The sequence below is a fragment of the Gigantopelta aegis genome, chromosome 6, assembly GCF_016097555.1.
Source record: "Gigantopelta aegis isolate Gae_Host chromosome 6, Gae_host_genome, whole genome shotgun sequence".
Lineage (NCBI taxonomy): Eukaryota > Metazoa > Mollusca > Gastropoda > Neomphalida > Peltospiridae > Gigantopelta > Gigantopelta aegis.
This window is the reverse complement of record NC_054704.1, coordinates 68,041,406-68,065,282: the sequence shown is the minus strand read 5'-3', so window position 1 is coordinate 68,065,282 and position 23,877 is coordinate 68,041,406. Positions and strand designations below refer to the sequence as shown.

Sequence of the window (23,877 nt, the reverse complement as noted above, 5' to 3'; positions counted from 1 at the left end):
TTGTCATGATTTTATTGTCTCAGACTCCATTAGAGTCTCGAGTCTAGACTCTAAAAGTTTTATAAGCACCAGGCCAGGAAGCTTTAATAAGATCAGAAACATGACCAGTAACTTTTACTGTCATAACTTGACTAGAAAGGACGTTGCGACCGCGAAACAATTTGACTGGTTTTCAACGTATCCTATCCTATCACATTAATTTTCACATCTGGCACAAAAACTGGTTTAGCGAACACCCGCGAGTGCTTGGCCTTCTGACCATGCCTCAATTTCTTTTTTTTATAGAAACTCAAAAGAAAATTCTCTTCTTAACCGTTTAAGGAGTTTTAGACTATTAACTACTCAGTTGCCCCCCGACCCCCCCCCCCCCCCCCCCCCCCCAACACAAAATCCTAGCTACGGCCCTGTAAGTGCATTACAGTTAACCGTTGATGTCCAGCCATAGAGAAATCTACGTATATGCAAAAACCTGTTCCTGTAATAGCGTGTCTGTCGGTAATGATTTCACGCAAATCGGGGAATATGGACGTATTAGCAAAAGAAATCCTACAGGGAAACTCTTTAAAAGCACTTTGCTGTTAACTATCGGTATTCGGCTCTAGCATGAAATGCATCGTTAGAAAACCATTGCACGAACAGACTTGGTGACAGGAAGTTAAGTATTGGTTGCGCGGTGGTAATGTTTGGGGAAGAAGGGCACTTTGTGATACATGGAGATGCGCCTCGGGTTTCCTTACCATTGGTGATAATATTAACATTTTAAGATAGAAGTGCTATATATAGACAGAGAATCGACCGATCTTCACTTTTCAAATGGAGGGGTTCAGCGCATAATCAAAAAGTTAGGGGCTAGCGCCTAACTCCCCCCCCCCCCCCCCCCCCCCCCCCCGCCTTCTTTCTTGCAACATCTACTCCAAGTTCAGCCAGCTGTCATGTCATGTCATAGGGTTTTACGTGCACATTCAGAACAAGCTGTTGTAGCGCACGCCTGTCGTGGGCACAAGAGCCGGCCTTGGCTCCTCCGTCCATGACAGGAAAGGTGGGGGGGGGGGGGAGGGGAGACGAGAGACCGCCTGCACTGGCAGGTGCAAGGGAGCACCAGCAGCCCGATCAAGTCGGTAGGGGTGGGGGTGGCGGGTGGGGGTGGTGGTGGTGCTATGGAATTCTGAATGGAGCAATTAATGCCAAAGAGAAAGGGTGCGCAATTATGACTGAGGAAATTTGGCGCAATTTTTGAACGGTCGGTCGAAAAGTAAACGGCAGAGCTAATGTAGGAGCCAGCTGTTTTTCGCTAACATTTTATAAAACTATTTTGACTGGTTCCCGACGTGGTAATTCGGTTTACTGAGATGCGTAAAACCCAGTCAAGTGAACGTTAGTGACAAGCTGTTGACTGAATGTACCCTTGTATGAGGTGTGTTCATCATACAACCCTTCCCACACCTGTCGAGCGCTCTCAGCACTGGCTTATCTTCCGAACATTGTGTAAGACAAAAAAAAAAAGAAAAAAAGAAAGAAAACAAAAAGAAAGAAGAAAGAAAGAAAGAAAGAAAGAAGAAGAGAAAAGAAAAAAAAAAAAAAAAAACCCCAAACAAACAAGTAAAGCAAGGACCTCGCTGTTATTCTGATGGAGCAGAAATAAATTTGATCATGCCGGAGTCACCGAACACGCTCCAATGTCACAAAAGATGAAAGTCAATATGATGGTAGCTAATCCACGCCGACAACCACTCATTAAATTTTGTCGTTTGAATTTCTAGCCCGCAGCAAAAACGTTGGAACACATCCCGTGCGGACCAGCGCTAACCGGATGTAACTATTTGCGTGTTTCTACTGGCCGAGATATACGTGGCCTGATTTCAGCAGCCAATAGTTTTTATTTTATTTTATATTACTCAGACTATATTTCGCCTTTGGATGTAGGTGGAGTTTTTTCTTCTTCTGATATTTTCTTTGTTAAAACTCTGAAGGTTCCTTTACTATTGTTTTTTGTTTGTTTTATTCAATTTTCAATTGGGGAGATAACTCTAATTGATTAGTCACCAAGGAAAACGTGACATAAGGCTACTATCACAAGGGCACGGATAGCTGATGTAAGCCTACGTTTACTAGGGCACAGATACGTGTCGTAAGGCTACGTTCACAAGGGCACGGACATGTGTCGTAAGGCTATGTTTACATGGGCACGGATACGTGTCGTAAGGCTACGTTCACAAGGGCACAGATACGTGACGTAAGACTATGTTTATAAGGGCTTGGGTAGGTGCCGTAAGGCTACGTTCACAAGGGCACGGATATGTGACGTAAGATTTCGATCACAAGGGCATGGATACGTGATGTAAGACTACGTTCACAAGGGCACGGATACGTGTCGTAAGACTACGTTCACACGGGCAAAGATAGTGTCGTAAGGCTACGTGCACAAGGGCACGGATGCGTGACATAAGGCTACGTTCACAATGGCACGAATAAGTGACGTACGTCGTAAGACTACGTTCACAGGGGCACGGATAGAGTCGTTAGGCTACGTTCACAAGGACACGGATAGTATCATAAGGCTACGTGCACAAGGGCACGAGGTGGTGGGGGAGTAAGCAAATGCGTTCTGTTAGTCTGCAAGGTCCATATTTGGTTTAGCTGGAGACGACCCTGTATTACTGTGCCCTGACTATTTCTTACTGTCCCCACCTTTCGTCGTTTTACGTTAATCATGGTATAATCAAATTATCATTATGTGCTTTTCAATGGCATTGTCCATATATCTGTCTAAATGCGGACACAGGTGCGATTCCGGACACGATTATTCTGGTCTCTATATTGTGGTGATTAAAATAGTATCGACACACATTTCCGCACAGGACATTTCTACCATTTACGTCATAACTGGCAAAGTAGAAACCACCAAAAAACCCACGTCAAACACACAGTTGTATTACAGAAGACAGTGTGTGTGTGTGTGTGGGGGGGGGGGGGGGGGGGTGCATGTGTGTGAGTTGTGTTGTGTTGTGTGTATGTGTATGTGCATGTTGTGTGTGTTTTGTGTGTGTGTATGTCTGTCTATGTGTGTGTATGTGTGTGTTTGTGTGTGTCTTCGTGTCTGTGTGAGAATGTGTACGCGCGCTGTGTGTATGCGAGCTTGTGTGCTTACGTGTGTGTGTGTGTGTGTGCGTGCGTGTGTGTTACTTTTTATTTGGAAATGGCAAACATGTCCTAAAGCCGCAGCAAAATAAGTACAAGCTGATCAAATGTTCTAAAATAATGAGTAAAATATTTAATGAACGAAAGAATGGATCGAATAATGAATTGATGGATAAATTAGTAAATAATACATTGATGAATGTATGTTTACAAAACGCATTAATTCCTTTGACAGGTAAGGTGGTCATTCCAGTGGTATATATTATGTTTAGACAACCAACATATCTTTAAAAACATTAAATACACTGTATCATATATATCAAATAATGTATCTATCTGCTTGCTTCCCGGTCTGTCGCTTGCATGTTGAGATGTTTTGAGCATTCATAAAATAATTTAAAGAGACATTTTAGCATAAGATTAAATAGGATGTTTATAACTGTAAACTGCATTAATTCCCAACCACTGGTTCGAAAATTATGTTTCAGTGATGGTCGATATTCGAAAATCAACATGATAGACTAATTTGGCCTTATCCGAGAATACCGAAAGTTGGAGAATTTTAAACCAGGATAGTTTGAAAAACGATTCCATGCACTAATATAGATATTATCAAGGTTGTGTTTGGTACTTCCCGTGTCTGGAGACATAATTGCTACAAACATGTTAAAGGGACATTCCTGAGTTTGCTGCAATTTTTAAGATATTATCGACTAACAGAGACTTTTTGATGACTGTAATTACATATCAAATATATTTTTCTGCATAAACTATTAGTGACTGTATATTAAACGTGTTTCTGATCGTTCTAATATTTGTAGTAGGATAAATTTCATTTTATTTCCTAAAAAAAGAAACACATTGAATATATTCTAAACAAGAAAATATATTTAATATGTAAGTTTAATCGTAGAAATATTTTATTAGTCGGAAAAATCGTACAATGCAGCAAACTCGGGAATGTCTCTTTAAGGAGAAAAAAACACCTTTCATTCATTATATATACCTGAACTTGCATTTAATACTATTAAATCAATACTATTATTACATTCAAACTCGAATATTTGTACAAAACAAAGTCCATAAGATGTCTCAACAAGCCTTGTCAAGGTTAATACCGCACGTCACACACAGAATAACTTTACTCTTCAAGAGTTGTCGCATTTGATGACGACTTTAGAAACAGGAGAAAATGCACTTGACTTTTATGCACGACACAAATGATTGAAAATTGAACCAACCAGCGTCTTATTTCTTGAGGCAAATACGTGTCCATGATCAGGTGAATGTATTTGGCTCGTTCCTAAACTGAACATAGCACAGTATTCAGTTTAAATGTAAAACCAAATAATAAATAAAAACTATTAGTCTTAAGGCAGTTTAAATTAGGTTTAAGAGAAAACGTGTCTGCTGAGTTGATATTTTATTGTGGAATGCTTCGACCCTGTAGAAAGGAGTCCACGTGCATGTTTCTTTCTTTCTTTCGTTCTTTTTTATTTTTATTTTTTTATTTTTTTGAAGATATCATTATATTCCGAATTTAGAGCATTGGCATAAAAATTTAAATAAATAAGTGAAGGAACGAACGAATGAGTGTATGAGTAAATGAGAAATGAAATAAATATGTATATATTTATATGACACATTCCTCCGTTAAGATATATATATATATGTATATATATATATATATGTATATGTATGAATTCACTGTGTGTGTGTTTGTGTGTGTGTGTGTGTGTGTGTGTGTGTGTGTGTGTGTGTGTGTAAATAAATAAATATATATATATGTATATGTATATGTATGTATATGTATATATACCGGTATATATATATATGTTTGTATATATATATGTATATATTGTGCGGCTTCCTATGAAAGTAATACTCTGTTTTAATGCTTGTTGACAAAGTCTCAGAAAGGCTATTTGGTATTAAATCCAACCTGGTTTACTACAGATGGTATGCAAAACCTTATGCTACCTGTATTTCGGGATTATTGTAAGCAAACCCCATTAATACGACCTGTATTTCGGTATCATGATAATGTGTCAAATCTTAAATGTGACCTGTTATTCTTTTCAGGATTATGTTATTCGAGGCGTATTTCAACATTACAGCTTAAACATTAAAAACACACCAACATTATACCATACGCATTTGAACATCACATTCGTCATCATAAACGATATACGCCTACACTCATGCTCTTTACAATTATTTAGCTAAGTCGGTGAATTAATATTACAGAGATGAGCGCTTAACTTCAATTCAGTTTTGGTGAGCGCGAGGAAAGGAGAGGAAATCCAAATACTTAAATATTATCACACAACATGTATTTTGGTTCTGGGTGCAGAATTTTTAAAAACAAAATTGTTTTTGTTTTGTTGTTGTTGCCGTTGTTGTTGTTTTGTTTTGTTTTTGATTGTGGTTCTGTTGTTGTTGTTTTTGTTAGGTTTTTGGGGTTGTTGTTTTTGTGTGTGTGGGGGGGGGGGGGGGGGGGGGGGGATTTTTTTGTTTTGTTTTGTTTATTTTTTTGTTGAGTTTGGGGTTTTTTGTGTTAATTTTGGGTTTTTGCCCATTATCACGACCCCGATCCGAAACCTTACCCATAATCGGATAACCTGGTCATTTTAATTGAAAACTACTCTTTGATTTTCCTATACCTTAATCCATTGATAGTTTTTATTTTAAGTCGATGTTGAAAACACTTTGGATTAGGGCAGACGAATAGGTCTTTTGATGACCTTGATTGACCTAGACTAGTGACAACATGAGTTTAGTTGCATACAGTTTTGTTTCCTAGTGTTCTGTATTCGGTCTGAAAATGTTATTCGAATAAAGAACTTTTGTTTCTTTGTTTAATTATTTATATATTTATTTAATGTTTTGGGGTTGTTATTTTTTGTTGGGGGTTTTTGTGTATTTTTTGGGGGGAGGGGATTTTTTTGGTTGGGGGTGACTAGAAAGTGTAATATTCTGACAGCGCTCATCTTTAAATGATTTCGAAATGAGCTTTGAACTGCCGACTGAACGAATTCCCGATTGAAATAGGACGATGGAATAATACACCAGTAGAAAATAGATTATGCATACTTTGTGATTCTAACGATATTGGTGATGAATATCATTATCTATTCACTTATGCCTTCTTTACTAAGTCTCAAAAAGCACTCCTAAAACAATATTATTATATAAACCCCAGTACCCTAAGATGTAAAGAATTAATGACTAGTAATAAAATAGGTGTCCTAAGAAAAGTTAGCAAATTAATTAAAGAAATGAATGATAAATTTAAAAGATCATAGCTATTTGTATCAATATATACCACATCACTCGAGTTAAATATGCTTTATTATTATAGCACAGATATCCCTATTTTAATAAATCGATATATACTAGTACACGTATAACAAATTATATAATGAACTTCAATTATTCTACTATACCTAATATTAGTCACTTATTGTATATATGTATTTTTGTTCTGTCCACTCATTGTACTTCTGTATACATGTATTTATATAATTTAACTATTCATATACTATATTATTTACTATTTAATGTTCTCCTGTAAACCCTGTCCTGTCTTGTCACATATTATATTATGTAATTGTTCATGTTTCCCCATAGGCCGTTGCCTAACGGCCTGGGTGTAATAAAGTTCTGTTCTGATGGATTTATTTAACCACACCCAGACACATGGCATTATGTAACAAGACGACAATAACAATACAGGAACAGACATTAACATAGAATATAGATCTGTAGTTAATAATGAACACCGAGTCAAAAAGCTTCTTTTTTTTAAATGCGGAGGAGAAATATCAGTCCATATTAAAGCGAGGTTTTTCAATAATGGTGCATTACAAAAAGATAGAATATCTTTCATTTTAAAAATCGCTTCTAATGTTTTTAATACTTTGATTTTATCAATTGAATAAATGACGGTATTCATCTCCAATATCAGTATTACAAAGTTTACATAGCATGGCTTTTTTATGAATTAGAGCCATTTATTGGTTTCGAGCGGTAATCTTATATTTGAGTTATCCAGTATCTAGTTTGGTAAGATAATCTTGTCAAATAGGTTTCGAAAGAAAGAAAGACGTTTTATTTAACAACGCACTCAACACATTTTATTTACGGTTATATGGCGTCAGACATATGGTTATGGGCCACACAGATATTGAGAGAGGAAACCCGATGTCGCCACTTCATGGGCTACTCTTTCCAATTAGCAGCAAGGGATCTTTTATATGCACCATCCCACAGACAAGATAACACATACCACGGCCTTTGATATACCAGTCGTGGTGCACTGGCTGGGACGAGAAATAGCCCAATGGGCCCATCGACGGGGATCGATCCCACACCGACCGCGCATCGAGCGAACGCTGTACCACCGGGCTACGTTCCGCCCCATAACAGGTTTCGAAGAAAAATTCCATTTTGTATATGATATAAAATTACATTCAAGAAGAGTTTATAGTATATAAAAAAAAAAAAAAAAAAAAAAAAAAAAAAAAAAAAAAAAAAAACCCACCACTGTTTTAAAAACTGATCGCAGATTTTTCTGTTAATTCTTGTTTGTAGGAATTGAAATCGATGTATTGATTAGTGTAAATGTACACCATTACCGGTTTATCGAAAAGACATTTTAAGAATTTCAGCCACCCACGTGACGTCACTACTAATACTCTATTATGAAACTCGAGACATGCTTTATGCTCCCAACTGAATGCACGTGGCAAGCAGCATGTAGCACCGATCTTAGAATTTTAAAAAAATCACATTATCCATTTTACTCACAGTCATTTTCCACAACGACCTAGACATCCCAGTACGAATACGCCTGCTTGTGGGAATTGAAATTATATTTTCTTGATTAATTTATCTTAACAATCTCTAATTTTATTATTTATTTATATATTACTACTCAAAAGAATTTAAGGGTCAGACGATATTTTCGACATTATTTTCTGAATGTCAATTATATTAGCTAGACCATAATGTCACGCATGGTATTGTTCCATTTTGATGAAAGTGGGTCTAAGCAACCCATAAATGAATTAAAATCCACTGTCATTGACACTGTCGACTAGTTCTAATGGCGAAAACATGCTTACATTTGCATGTAAATTAGGGCGAAAGCGAAAGGTCTGCTAAGTGCTTTGACAAAGCGCTTCATTTGCACGCTTTGCACGTGTATTCCATGTTCCCAATGCTGAATTTCTGTATAATTGGAGCTTGCGTTCGTGTACGGTGCACACTCCAAATTCGACAATGGTACGACTTAAACTGACTATCGAAGATCGAGGAAGGGCTATTGCTTGGCTTCAGGATGGCAATACGCAAAGAAATGTTGCTCTGAGACTTGGTGTCAGTCAGTGTCGTTGGCCGACTGTGGCAACGGTACCAAGCAACGAATTCTGTTCGAAATCGTCCACGTTCGGGAAGACCCCGAAGCACTACAAATAGAGAGGACCGCTACATCACCAATATGGCTCTACGTCAACGCACAACCACTGCACGCCGATTACGTGACAATCTGCGGACTGCGACTGGAACTCGAGTGTCTGATCAAACGATACGCAATCGTCTGAGAGCCAATAATCTACGCTGCCGTCGCCAGGCTGTTCGACCACCACTTCTACCACGTCACAGAACGGCCAGACGTCACTGGTGCACACTTCATCTGCGGTGGCAACGTGTTCAGTGGGGTCGAGTGATGTTCACTCATGAGTCCAGGTTTAGTCTCCAGTTCAACGACGGTCGGGTTCGTGTCTACAGACGTCCTGGGGAGCGCTTCGCTGACGTTAACGTTAGACAACGTCACCGGTTCGGTGGTGGCAGCGTCATGGTATGGGGCGGCATCTCTATCCACCACAGGACCCCCTCTATGTGGTGGATGGCAATCTGAATGGAATCCGCTATCTGAATGAGATTATCCGGCCGTTGGTTCTCTCAGGCCTTCAGCAGATTGGCGGCGGGGCAGTTCTGCAGGATGACAATGCCAGACCCCACCGCGCCAGGGTGGTAACGGACTTTCTCAGACAACAAGGTATCGCCAGGATGGATTGGCCAGCATATTCGCCTGACTTGGCCCCAATAGAGCACGCCTGGGACGAATTAGGCAGGAGAGTTCGGGATAACCACGCCCCTCCGGCCAACCTTCATGATCTGGGTCAACTTCTTATGGCAGAGTGGCAGGCCATTCCCCAAGAGTTCTTCAGACGTCTGATCAACAGCATGAGGCAACGATGTGTCGAGTGTATTCGCGCCAGGGGTGGATTCACACACTATTAAACGAATGTTCTAATGTGTAAAATCCATGTTTGACAACCTTCAACTTTGACAGCATGTCATGTGACTTTCTTGTATACAGTGACGTTTATTTGTGGGTTTTTTGTAAATATGGAACAATAAATTAAAAATTTGGTGTAGTTTACATCATCGATCTAATACACTCTGAAACTTATTTGGTTATAAATTTTTGACCCTTAAATTCTTTTGAGTAGTATATATATTTTTGTTAATTTGACTCTACTAGCTACAACTTCGTTTTCTATGTACAGCAGACGTTCTTCACTAAGACAAATCGTTAAGTAATGTTTAAAATTTCAATACAATAAACTGGGTGGGTGAGGAGAGATGTTGTGATAGATAGAGGATACTCGCCGAGTGTCTTGTGATTTGATAAAAGTATGAAATCCGAGGCTTGCCGAGCATTTTTATACTTTTATCAACAAGTGCTGATAAATTATGATGTCACAAGACACGTGGGGGTATTCTTTTATCCATTATCATTCTTTTCATTTGCGACAATTATTGTAAACAATGTCAGTATATTTGACAGCGGTAGACTCGTTAATTAGCAGAACGACAATGGCGTGACGTCACTAATGATAGGTTTAGGGCTGAAACATACACAATGACGTAACAAAATAATGTCTTGTGATTAAAAATTGACCAATCAAGATTATAAGAAGCGATATCTCCTTGGAGAATATCGCAAATTATAGTGCCAGCGATATCTCCTACAAAAGCCTTTAATGAATTATAAATACCATTAAAATGATGTTTGAATTACAATCCTTTCATTAATTTGGAAGAGTTGAGCTGCCATTAAATCGACCAATATGCTCGCCACTCTATTGTTCCAGTACAGTACGGTGAAACGTGACTTCAACGTCTAGCCACATAATGGAATATAAAAAGTTGCTGCGTAATAATATAAGAAAGAACCCCCCCCCCCCCCCTCAAACTGTCAATTGACAGGATGCACCAATTCGCATGACATTTAACACCGCCATCTTAACGTCGCGGTGACTATATACGGTATTACCGTAGTCACACCAAAAGTGTCAAACATGCTGTTACCAGCGTACATGTAAGCATCAACCGGCCTCGGTGGTGTGATGAAGGGTAAAGTTTTATTTTGAGCTGCTACAGAATCAGGAGCTTAGACTATAAGGCCTAAGTGGCTGAGATATTTAGGAAGTAAAGTCGCTTGGTAACTACATGTACAATAAAAAAAACAAAATTATGTTGGCAACAAAAACATTTGAGTTATCTACTCTTAAGTCATAGCATGCCTTATTTCATTGTTGTATAAATGGCAGTCAGAGGCAGGATCTATGGGGCAAGGGCCGCTCCCCCCCTCCCTAAATTTTGCAACAGTTATAATTTTATTATATATTATTTTTTTATTTTTTTACGATCCCCTCCAAACCTCCCCCAAAGTTCCATTGGCATTCCTCCTCATGTCATTGCCACCCCCCCCCCCCCCCCCCCCAATAGATTTTCTGGATGCGCCACTGGCTGTATACCACTTGCACAGTTATCATTTAGTACAAAAATAACAAGTAATTTCAAGCTACTTGTAATCATAAAAGAAAAGTTTGAAAAGGTATTTCAGTATATTATTTTTTAAATGTAGATTAACCAGTAGTCCATACTTTTTTCTTTTCTTTTTTTCGGTTATCCTATGGTTAGTAGTAGCCTCGACTGGATTTGTTCTTCCAATACTTTCGTACGTACGACCCCCCCCCCCCCCCCCCCCCCCCCCCCCCCCCATATATTTGAAAACAAAATTAAGTTGAAGTACGACAACAATTAAAACGATCGGAAACACAAATAATATATAGCTAGACACCAATATTCTAAATACCTGTAAAACAATATATTTAATATGCAATAGCAGGGATGGTGAGTAAATTTCATCAAAACAATTATTTTAAAATGTATGTGCCCTTTGTAGATCTGCCGCCATTTTAAGTTAAGTGAAAAATTAATTTGGCTACTGATTTTTTTTGTTTTTTTCAAAATTCGCCAAACTTTTTCTTTTCGGGCGAGGGGAGTTGAAACTTGAACTGTGCAGTAGTTAAATCGTTAAAAATACTATATCAATCGGTAACATCATTACAATGGAAGCAAACTTTAGACAGCTTGTTTCAGATAGATAGCTGCAGGGCTTGTGATTTTCTCGAGAAGAGTCCACCAACAGAAATACCGACCCAGGACATATAATAATGATATTGCATGTATACAAACACACCGACTTTCTGTCCGCGGGCTTATGTCATTCGCGTGACATATTTGACAGTTCGCGGTCTTATTACAAGTCACAAAATTTATAACATTATTAGATCTTCGATCGAGCTTACATTATGACCTCTTGAGACTGGGGGGGGGGGGGGGGGGGGGGGGGGGGGCGAGACGTAGCCCAGTGGTACAGCGCTCGCTCGATTCGTGGTCGGTGTGGGATCAATCCCTGTCGGTGGGCCCATTTGGGCTATTTCTCGTTCCAGTCAGTGCATCACGACTGGTATATCAAAGGCCATGGTATGTACTACACTGTCTGTGGGATGGTGCATATGAAAGATCCCTTGCTGCTAATCGAAAAGAGTAGCCCATGAAGCGGCGACAGAGGGTTTCCTCTCTCAATATCTGTGTGGTCCTTAACCATATGTCTGACGCCATATAACCGTAAATACAATGTGTTGAGTGCGTCGTTAAATAAAATATTTCCTTCTTTTTTCTTGAGACTGTTTAAAACAAAGGTGGACAACTAAGCAGGTTTGACTGTACTTAAGTGTATAAAGGTATTTAGCTTGTGTACAAGAGAGGTGTTTATAAAAAAAAAAAAAAAAAAATTCAATTAGTTTGCTGCCTGTGTCCATGTTTACTGCACTGTTTAATAGGTATCAGACTTGTTTTGAACAAAACGTATTTAAAAGATTATCATGCTTACGTGCGCACGTGTTTGACTGCCATTAGTAATTTCTGTGAGCCAGACATTTTTATCGCGAAGAAATGTTACTGTAAACATACATCTATCCTATTGTTTTTTACTTTTAAAAAAACACCAAAAAAAAACAAACTTTTACGTTAATTCAACTTTTATCCGCAATAATTAATAGGAAACTACTTAGTCGACGACATGGTCAAGACCTGTGCTGATCTCCTAAAAACCGCAGCTGCCCTCCACTGATGTACGCGAATCAACTAACACATTTTTCATTATCGGGCATATTCTGTAAATCTAACCAATCGCTAAGTATATTATTCGTTTACCGTTGCCATGGCAACGTTTACGTTAATGTCGATGTCTTGTCACGCCTGATTTATCGGTTTAAAGCCGAGGCTAGACGTACAGTAAACCAACCCGTCGCGAAGCCTTGTTATTTGGTCCGTTCGTGACGGTCGTTTGTTGATTTCGTGTGCCCCAATCAAGATAAATTACATTTATTAGTTGCATGTGCAGGGCCTAATCTTACCTAAAATAAATACCAGGGACGGGGCGGGACGGGACGGGGAGCGGTAGGGGGGTGGGAGAGGATAATAAAATTAGGGTGTTCTTCAGAGGTCAGCTTGACAAATGGCCTTTGTAAATAAAAAAGGACACTGTTTTGTTTTTGGGTTGGGGTTTTTTCGGGGTATGTATTTTGAGTTTTTAGGCATAAGCGTACGAGACGGAGGGCGGGATCGGGGGGGGGGGGGGAGACAACTAACCCTCATCCATCTCCAGTCCTGGAGAAATTGCACAAATTCGGGCAAAAATTATAAAAACAAAAACAAATTGGGGCAAAATTAGCTAGCCTGAAAACTTTTCACCACGTATATCCATCATTCTACCCACAACATTAGTTATAATCCATGCAAAAATGCGTGGAGATTCGTTTGCAACTCTATATAGCTGTTTGGCGGTAATGCTAATATGAATAAACATTGTAATCCAGATTCGGGCACTTGTGTTTAATTCGGGCAAAAATCAGCCTGCCTCCTACAAAAATGGGTGCCCTGAGCCTATGGTTTTCGGCCTTGCTACCCCCCCCCCCCCCCACACACACACACATCCCACACTCCAGCCCACACACACCTGATATATACAGCCTGGTATATGTATGTCTGGCCGCTATTGTCTTCCAAAAATCCAACCAACAAATCGTCGCCAGTCTGGACTCACAGACTCCTGACTAGTTTTGACAATTCAAAAATTTAATTGGTACGTCTCCGGAACTGATGACTCGCAGAGTCCAATCTCGAATGTCTCAGACTATATTATGTCATGTGTAGTAAATTGTATCTAGGCGTCGCATAATCGGCAGTAAATTAATCAATCAATCACTTCGCAATAATTTGAAATGAAGGTGGGGGGGGGGGGGGGGGGGGGGGGTGGCGTTCGTTATTTTTTAAAATGTTATTATTATTAAAAAAATTTTTTAAAGAGAAACTAATCTTCTTCAAGAACCAGCACAAGTAGTCAATTATTTTTTATCGTCACATTTGAAATAAATAATCTGCACATTCAATGTTTTATAGCCACATTCAAACTTTTATCGCCGCATTAATAATGATTATTTTCAATGTACATTTGGTCCATAAGGGAGAAACTTGTCATGGCATGGTGAAGTGTGCAACAATAAAAAATGTTTAAAATACCTAGCCAACGGTACGCCCGTTCTTGGCTTTCCGCGCCTGTGCCGCACCAGATACCGCGCCTATTGGAAACGGCCTTTACGCCTGGTTATCTCACACGCACACACACACACACACAAATACAGAACGGCCTCAGTGGCGGATCCAGCATGATATCGAGTAGGTGTCCCAAAGAGGCTGTAAAGCTGGCGATGTAGAAGGGGTATGGGTGGGGTTTGGGTGGTAAATTTCCAATTTTTAATAGTCATGACTGGCAAGGACTGATGCAGAATTTTTCAAGGTAGTGGATACAACACTTAAAAGGGTCATCTGCAGTTATATTCAAAAGTAAACTTACATGTATTATTTGTATAGTAATCATCTGAACACTGTAGCCTAAATCTGTTCCCGGCTATAAAACAATAAATGCATTATTTTTCTCTGCTAAACACTGGGGCTTTCGGGACACTTCCAATTTCGAAGTGGTGGGGGAGGGGGCGGGCGGGGGGATGGGGGCGGGGGGGGGGGGGTAGTCCCTTCAACACGCTCCTATTGGATCCACGCCTGCAGTCCTTTGGTAGCAGTTCTTATGCTTAAATTGATGCAACAAACTGAATTGAACTCAAATGGATTGATGCAACAAATTGAATTGAACTAAACTGAATTAACCTAGAGAACATTTCTTGTATTCTTTATTAGGCCTAATATGTTTTGGCGTAGTTGGGGGTGGGGGTATGGAGGCAATGCCCGTCAATCACTCCTCTGTGGTTTTTCCCCCAACATATTTTATATGTAACTGTCGCCCCATAACACGACTTTCACCTCCCAATGTGGTTGCCCCTTCATAATATAAAACACTAGCTAAGCCAATGTCTACGCACCCTACCTCTTACGCAGTGGCGTAGCGTGGGCGGGGCAACTGGGGCGGTTGCCCCGGGGGCAAAATTCTGGACTAGTGGAAGGGACTCGGGGAGTGCTAATGGACCACTGGTTAGGGGGCGCAATACTTGCCTTGCCCCGGGCGCTGGCAACCCACGCTACGCCACTTCTTCTACGTCATCGGTCCTTATAAAGAAACAATTAAACAAACAAAACAAACAAACAAGCAAGCAAGCAAGCAATCACTTACCTCTATTGATATATCCGCCCAACATTTCCAGGAAATTTTGGAACAGAACAGCACTGTAGTTAGATGTCATTATTAGGTAGTATTAGATCCATGCAAAGATAGTTTATATTTATATACATTTAAAATAAATATGATTATAAATGTCAAACAGCGATCTTTCGGCACATTTCTGAAGTTAAAGTTAAACAGACAAATTATGCGTCAAAGTATTGTTGACGTCACAAAGCAATGTTGACGTTTTTATGGTAACGGCTTCGGCAATTTTCGTAACTTAACGGAAAATGTCGAAATACCATTGAAATGTGCACCTCCAGCACCCTACCACTGGATTCGCACCTGACAGGGAATAAAAGAAGCGCAGGACTATGTACGGGCCTCGGTAGTGCAGTGGTTAAGCCATCGGACATAAGGCTGGTAGGTACTGGGTTCGCAGCCCGGTACCGGCTACCACACAGAGCGAATTTTAACGACTCAATGGGTAGGTGTATGACTAAGTTACAATTAACCACAAGCTCACTAACTATTAACCACCAACCCACTGTCCTGGACAGACAGGTCAGAAAGCTGAGCTGTGTGCCCAGGACAGCGTGCTTAAACCTTAATTGGATATAAGCACGAAAATAAGTATACTTCTAAATGAAATGAAAACGTACCTAATAATCCCATTGCCCGTCACCAGCAGGAATGATCATGCAAAACAAATTAAGTAAATCAAAAATATTCGTGCATTAAAATAGTAGCCAGTTCTTTGTCAAATTCAACATGTATCATCCTTATTGGATGTTTTAATAAAAATTAACAATTAGTAGTAAATAAAATTATTGGGATGTATTTTTATTTTTGGGTGAGATAGAGATATTTAATACAAGGTAAAATCGCTACGTTTCACAAGACAAATTAATATTTTGATCATTATGCAACTTTAAAGGTACATTCCTGAGTTTGCTGCAATTTTTAAGATGTTATCGACGAACAGAGACTTTTTAACGATTGTCATTAAGTACCAAATATATTTTTCTGCATAAAATATTAGTGGCTGTATATTAAACATATATATTTGTACATACGAAATTATTTGAAGACAAAATCCAGTTTGGGCTTCATACAAATATTCTTACAAATACTGTAAGTTTAATCGTAGAATTATTTTATTAGTCAAAAACATCTTACAATGCAGCAAACTCGGGATTGTCCCTTTAAGTGAATGTATCTTAAACCAGCAATATCGAGGTTTATATATATATTATTTAATATTAATTATTTAACCAAGCGATTCGTCTATAGTGGCGAGAGTCTATGATTCGTTATGATATATACAAGAAAACAAAAGTAGATTTAGCATAATTTTAAGAGAATTCCTAATTCAGGTTTGCTCACTTTGTTGAGCTTTGAATAATGCTAGTCTCAAACTGTCAACTGTCACGACGAAGTTGGCCAATTCGACGGTTGCGTTGTAATTTCCCCAACTCCCGACTTACAACGGGTGTGTTCAGATTAACAACTAATGAGTTATATGACAAGAATCGAGTTGTTAGAACGTTCAGACTAGTAACTGAACAGTAGTAGAAGTCATGGCAGCAGAAAGTTCGCCACTTTGTGCTGGCAGTTGGTAGTTTGATCCTAGCATTGCGTAAATTTGTTTTACTGCAATATAATATTTTATTACCCATATGGGCTCAAATATACGGGTTAATATGTGTTCGATCTCTGCTCAGTGTGCAGATTGCTTCTACAGCCACTGATTGGCTGGCTTAAAAATCACAGCAAAAGTGCCGTGGATAATTCTCTCTACCTACGGCAGTTGCCATCGGTGCCGTCGTTAAGTTCGAGCCTTGTAATTACACACTTGAAAAGCTGGTAATCGAGTAAAATATTATGGAAATATTAATATAAAATTTAGGGGACACCACTACTGTGTTTGATTAAACATGTATTTCTTTCTGTTGTAGGTTATTAAAGCTTGGGCGTCAGGGGGACGGAAGCCTGCCCGGCGGCCCGACTCTTTCCTGGAGCGATTCGCCATGGGCGGGAAGGGAGATATGCACAACGCCGTCGCCAGAAGACACAGGAAGATCTCCGACGTCAGGTACGAACAGTATAGTCAGAATACACGTTCATTAGTCATCACAATTATTACATCACCCTCCTCACAGCTCTCTCAGATAAATTTCAGTTTTCAACCTCACATTATGAGTCCTCACAGTTATTACATCACCCTCCATCCTCATCGTCCCCACAGCTCTCTGAACCCACTCTCTCAGATAAATTTCAGTTTTCAACCTCACATTATGAGTCCTCATAGTTATTACATCACCCTCCATCCTCATCGTCCTCGCAGCTCTCTGAACCCACTCTCTCAGGTCATTTTCAGTGTTCAACCTCACATTATGAGTCCTCACAGTTATTACATCACCCCCCATCCTCATCGTCCTCTCAGCTCTCTGAACCCACTCTCTCAGATCATTTTCAATTTTCAATCTCACATTATGAGTCCTCACAATTATTAAATCACCCTCCATCCTCATCGTCCTCACAGCTCTCTGAACCCACTCTCTCAGATCATTTTCAGTTTTCAACCTCACATTATGAGTCCTCACAGTTCTTGTTTCTCACAATTCTCGCATCTTTCTTCGTCCTGGAGGTCTTGAATTCTTGGACCTCACAGTTATCGGTCCTCATAATTCTCACTTTTTTTCTCTCCGTACCCGCAGTCCTAAAAATGGTCTGTCCTTACAGTTCAGTCCTTGCAATTCTTATATTTCTCCGTCCTCGCAGTTCTCAGAATTCTCACATCATTCTGAGTCTTGATTGTTAGGATTAAATGAAATTGTCGTAGAAACTGTCGTGAATTAGTTTTACGGAATACGGAACCACCACCACCATCACTCACCCACCCACCTCCGTTCCAAGCTCCCTTCTCATGAACACAAATATCATGTTCAAGTGCTGATGGAAAATGCAAAATACATATAAAACTACAGTTATGCAACTTGGCGTAAACAATGGTTTCCTCGATAATTCTTGGCAAGAAATATAATAATAATAATAAATAAATAAATAAAAGGAAAAATAATAATAATAGGAAAACACCAATAAAATATTTATCGTTTATTTATTAAAATAGATTTCTTGCTTCAGCCAGTGCACCACGACTGGTATATCAAAGGTCGTGGTATGTACTACCCTGTCTGTGAGGTGATGCGTATAAAAGACACCTTGCTGCTAATCGAAAAGAGTAGCCCATGAAGTGGCGACAGCGGGTTTCCTCTCGCAATATCTGTGTGGTCCTTAACCATATGTTCGACGCCATATAACAGTAAATAAAATGTGTTGAGTGCGTCGTTTAAATAAAACATTTCCTTCCTTCATTCATTAAAATGGTAGCCATTTGTTTGTCAATATGGATAGCCATTTCAAATTCAAATTGTGACGTCGCGTTTTGACCTGTTGGTTCGGTCACCCATTCTGGATTGTACAATAATATAATTTACAAAATAGTAAATGAAATTATTTGTATGTAAGTTTTGTAGGCATGTGACTCAGGATATAATTTTACATTTCACAAGAAAAAATATATATATATATTTAAGGTTATTATGGAACCCTTGAGGCTGTACCTTTATACATGTCTTCTTGTGTTAAAAAAGAAAGAAAAAAGTTTGTTTTTGTTTAACGACTCCACTAGAGCACATTGATGTATTAATCATCGGCTATTGGATGTCAAACACTTGGTAAGTTTGACATATAGTCTTTGAGAGGCAACCCGCTACATTTTTCCATTAGTAACAAGGGATCTTTTAAATGCATTATCTTACAGACAAAATAGCACATACCACGGCCTTTGATATACCAGTCGTTTGTGCACTAAAACGAGAAATAGCTCAATGGGCCCACCGATGGAGATCGATCCCAGACTGACCGCGCATCAGGCGAACGCCTTACCACTGGGCTATGTCCCACCCAAACAAACAAACAAACAAACAAACAAACAAAAACCTTCTGATAATGGATGGGATGCTCTTTCACGAGCGCAGTGATTTATCACAACATGTTGTATGCTTCAAAGCCTGTGCTTGCGTGTTGGGGCCAATTTTGGATATAAGCACATTAAAGCGCTATCCTGATCTTGTTCTTGCCAATCTATTCCCAAAACCATGTTAGTCCGGCCAATTTAATCTCAAATCTGCCTTAAGCCATATAACAATTTAGAACAGAAATCATTCTGCATGTTTGTATTTGTGTAAGCATCGTGTATAACATTTGAAATATCTATTACGCCTCGAAACTACGATGTTTTGTTGTTGTTGGGTATTTTAGTTTTTGTTTTGAGGGGGTAAGGGGGTTGTTGGTTTGTTTGTTTGTTGTTGTTTTGTTTTTTGGGTTTTTTTGGGGGGTTGTTGTTGTTTGTTTTGGGTGTTATTGCTGTTCGGGGGGTTTTGGGCGGGGTTGTTGTTGTTGTTTTCGGGGGGTTGGGGGTCGTGGGTGAGATTGAGACTAACGTTTTAAAATAATAATAAAATTTAGAAAGCTATTTATTATGATTACTGTATTTTTATAAGGGGTGTTTTATTATTAAATAGTGTAAAAACAAACGAACAACATAGATTTTTGTTGGTAAATAAAAATGGGGAGGGGGGGCAACAATTATTTTATGTCCTCATCAAAACAATAAAAATAATCATGATATGACGAGCACTTTGAATGTTTCTTCTCGTGTTACTAAACCGTAACAATAAAATAATTTGACAAATTTCATTGTTTATCAAATATTCACATATGTCAAACAGTTCAATCTAATTAAAATTAGCTCCACTATTACATGTGGATCTAACACCAGCCAGTTGGAGCTCATGTCCACCAATCAAAACCTTACTTGCAGAATCCTGCCAGTGATTTAAAACTAACAACACTGCGTAGTCCCCAATGTCCAGGTAACATTTTGTCTGTAAAAAATAATTTAAATATTGACCAATCACACTTCGCCTTTTATAACGTTATTTGGGAGCATACAAATTCTAAAAATATCGGGCAAGTCTATTTTAGTGGCCGCGGTACAGCGAAACATACCAATACGTACGAGGTGGGTTATCAGTCTTCAATTTTACATTAAAAATTATTTATTTATTTATAAAAAAACTAAAAAACTAAATCAGTCTTCAGTTTTACATTACAAATTATTTATTTTATAAAATAAAACATGTTTTAAGGCATTCGTAATTCACACGAAACATGTCGTATACCCTCAGGATAATTCGGAATGTTTTTAAATTATTTTTAAATCACTGGCAGGATTCTGCAAGTAAGGTTTTGATTGGTGGACATGAGCTCCAACTGGCTGGTGTTAGATCCACATGTAATAGTGGAGCTAATTTTAATTAGATTGTCAAACAGTTCGTCTTGCAAGCAAATCTCTGATCACAGCAGCATTCACAACGTACGTATCTCTTAGTTTAGCAATGAATAGAACCCACCCCAATTTAAAATCATATTTAGAATATACAGTTTTAATATAGGATATGTAACACGTGCTTCGCACGGGAAGGTTTAGATAGGATTTGATGGCTTTATAACGAGCTTTTCCCACAAAATGTAGCAGCTGTGTAAATAGCCAGCCCTCATTAGCCAAGGCCATATACACGTACAAGGCCGCCGTGTATATATAGCCACTTCTATGTTAACTGACAAAGTTGGCGGCATCCATTTAGGTTGTATTTATGGAATTAATTTTTGTACGCAATATTTAGCATGATGTGTGTACGGTAGTAGACAGGATCTGAGCAAAAAAAGATTCTTGCGAAGTGCAGCATCGAGTAAGTATACAAAAAAAAAGGTTGTCAGCAGTGCGGATCAAAATAGGAGAAGCGATCAGAACAATCGGAAACTGTTATAAAGGTCTTGCGTGTTATATTATAGATACTGTTATAGATACTGTTATTGTAATATTGTAGTTCTTTTCTCATATGTTATTCATACAAGTGTCTTTGTACAATGAGTTCGCCTGGAAATATGTTTCGCTTCGTGTTATATCCAAGAATATAATGTGTATTATTTTAAATATTAAAAAGACTAAAACGAACCCTAGCCCTAAACGTGATATTTGAAGTAAACAAATAATTGGGACATAGTATTCCGGCTGCAATAAAATGGCATTGCAACCAGGTTGTTTGTGCCATGAGCATATCCTTTACTCATGCATGGGATGGAGGGGACGTGGACGGGTGGGGTAGGGACAGTTTATGCCTTGAACATATCGCTTTCACATGCATAGGCAGGGGTTGGTACTATTGAATTTCTGTTTTCTATTTATACTTTAAGGCGTAACATCAAGTACACGTCATTACATTCGAGACTGGTAACTAGTCATTCGCTCGACATTTTCGCCTCTGAAAAATACGTATTAATTGTCGGGGCTTTTGTTTAAGGGTCTTGACAGGGTAGTTGTTGATTAAAAAGAGAGCGGCGCGATGGATCGATAGTAAACAAGTTGGTTTTATTTCCACAACGGTACCACAGAGCGCATGATTTAATTACGAAACGCCTTCGTATCCGAGCCCAGACGCGTCATTTCACTCTGATCCCGTGAAATTGGTGCCCAAATTACATTGCTCAAGACTCTCCCACCTTTCTAGGGCTTACACTTGTCTAGTACGAGTAGCAATGTGGTGTTGTTCTCTTACGTAGATCTGTCTCCTTTGTGCGGTAAACTTTATAAAAACATCAACAGAAACGTACAAAGAGGTTGAGCCATGAGAGGGGGAGGGTGTATCTGAATCTTTTGAGGATAGGGGCACGTAAATAGGTTATCAGTCAGTCAGTCAGTCAACGTACTAAACCCCTCCGGCCCTGGAATTGGTCACTGGCGAAGGGCGGGGTGGGCGTGCCTGAACCTCAGTTGGATATGGGCACGTTAAATAAGTTCCGCACGTTCTAAAGACACAGTAATAACAATAATGGTCCGACCCCTGTCGGACTGCTGGTGCTCCCTTGCACCTGCCAGTGCAGGCGGTCCCCCCCCCCCCTCCACCCCACCCCACCCGTTTCCTGTCCTGGACGGAGCCGGCTGAGGCCGACACCTGTGCCCAGGACAGACGTGCGCTACAACAGCTTGCTCTGAATGTGCACGTTAAACACTCTGACCTGACCTGACAATAATGGTTATGGTACTGTTGGTGTGGCCTGGACTCTGCCACGGATAAGGAAGTGACTAAGACCAAGGTAGACGTGCCTGGACCATCTGTTGTACGTGCTGAAAACGATGGTCGATCGGACGACCATCTTCTATCACAGCCTATATTGGGGTTTTAATTCCAGGATGAAGTGCACTTCTATCACAGCCTATATTGGGGTTTTAATTCCAGGATGAAGTGCACTTCTATCACAGCCTATATTGGGGTTTTAATTCCAGGATGAAGTGCACTTCTTTACTTCTTTAAACGGGGGCGGGACGTAACTTGGTGGTACTTTTTTTTCTCACATACCAGATGCATCTAACTACGTCTGGTGTCATAGATCCATTTTCATAGGCGTCTGAAGATGACAACAACTGGGGAGGGGCATTTATATATTAATCTGATTTTCAGTTTGTAGGACCAATGCATTATCTTCAGGTGGGGCAGGACATAGCCAAGTGGTAGAGCTCTCGCCTGCTGCACGATCGATCTAGGATCGATCTTTATCGGTGGGCCCATTGGGCTATTTCTCGTTCCAGCCAGTGCTGCACAACTGGTGTAACAAAGGCCGTGGTATGTACTATCCTGTCTGTGGGATGGTGCATATAAAATATCCCTTGATTCTAATCGAAAAGAGTAGTCCATGAAGTGGTGACAGCGGGTTTCCTCTCTCATATCTGTGTGGTCCTTAACCATATGTCCGATGCCACGTATAACCGTAAATAAAATGTGTTGAGCGCGTCGTTAAATAAAACATTTCCTTCCTTCCTTCTGTCAATATCTGTGTGGTTCTTAACCATATGTCCGACGCCATATAACCGTAAATAAAATGTGTTGAGTGCGTCGTTAAATAAAGCATTGCCTTCCTTCCTTCTCCAAACGTTTTTTGAACCGTTTGAGATTTCCTTTTTAAGTCCCCCGACTGCAGGGGAGGGGGGTGCAAATCGATTTATTTTTCTATCAAATAGTAAATTTGTAAGTGTAATTTTACATTTAAAAAAACTACAATAAACAAATTAAAAAAACCCTAACTTTTTATAAAAGATGGTGAAGCCAGGCTATGTAATACAATGACGATGTTAAATCTGACGCTAGATGCTTGCAGTACCATATAGTCAGTCACCAGGACAACGTTGATGCATCACTAAACTCGGGCAATAAGCACAAACTTGACGTGATGTTGAACGTGTTTTTATGTTACGCAACAAGATAGCTTAGATGGATGAATGGATGGATGGATAAGTGGGTTGGTAGGTGACAGGATGTTAGGTAACTAAACAGACAGAGATATACGTAGATAGATAGATAGATCGACAGACAGACAGACAGACAGAACAAATGAAGCCCTTTATTATGGTCATTACTAAAATAAATAATAACAGCATGGTAGAAAACGATAGGAAAATATAAATAAATATTCAAGACGTTCGGAAAGAAATAGTTCAAAATTTTAATCTAAGGGAGGCAAATCCTGTTAATGTTAGATTCTGTCAAATCAAATATGCTGGTAATATTTAGTTT

The 23,877-nt window shown here is 39.3% G+C and overlaps 1 protein-coding gene and 1 long non-coding RNA gene across 2 annotated transcripts in view; one reads left to right on the top strand and one right to left on the bottom strand.

Annotated features, from left to right (window-relative positions):
* Positions 1-15,388, bottom strand: part of LOC121375952 — a 37,009-nt gene extending 21,621 nt beyond the window's left edge. Inside the window, exon 1 of the long non-coding RNA XR_005958376.1 lies at positions 15,188-15,388. This is a non-coding gene — a long non-coding RNA (uncharacterized LOC121375952). The remainder of the gene's footprint in view (positions 1-15,187) is intronic.
* Positions 1-23,877, top strand: part of LOC121375951 (cyclic nucleotide-gated cation channel alpha-3-like) — a 112,761-nt gene that overhangs the window by 81,446 nt on the left and 7,438 nt on the right. The window contains exon 3 of the mRNA XM_041503693.1: positions 17,137-17,273. Coding sequence (XP_041359627.1) covers positions 17,137-17,273 — 137 coding nt within the window. The remainder of the gene's footprint in view (positions 1-17,136; positions 17,274-23,877) is intronic.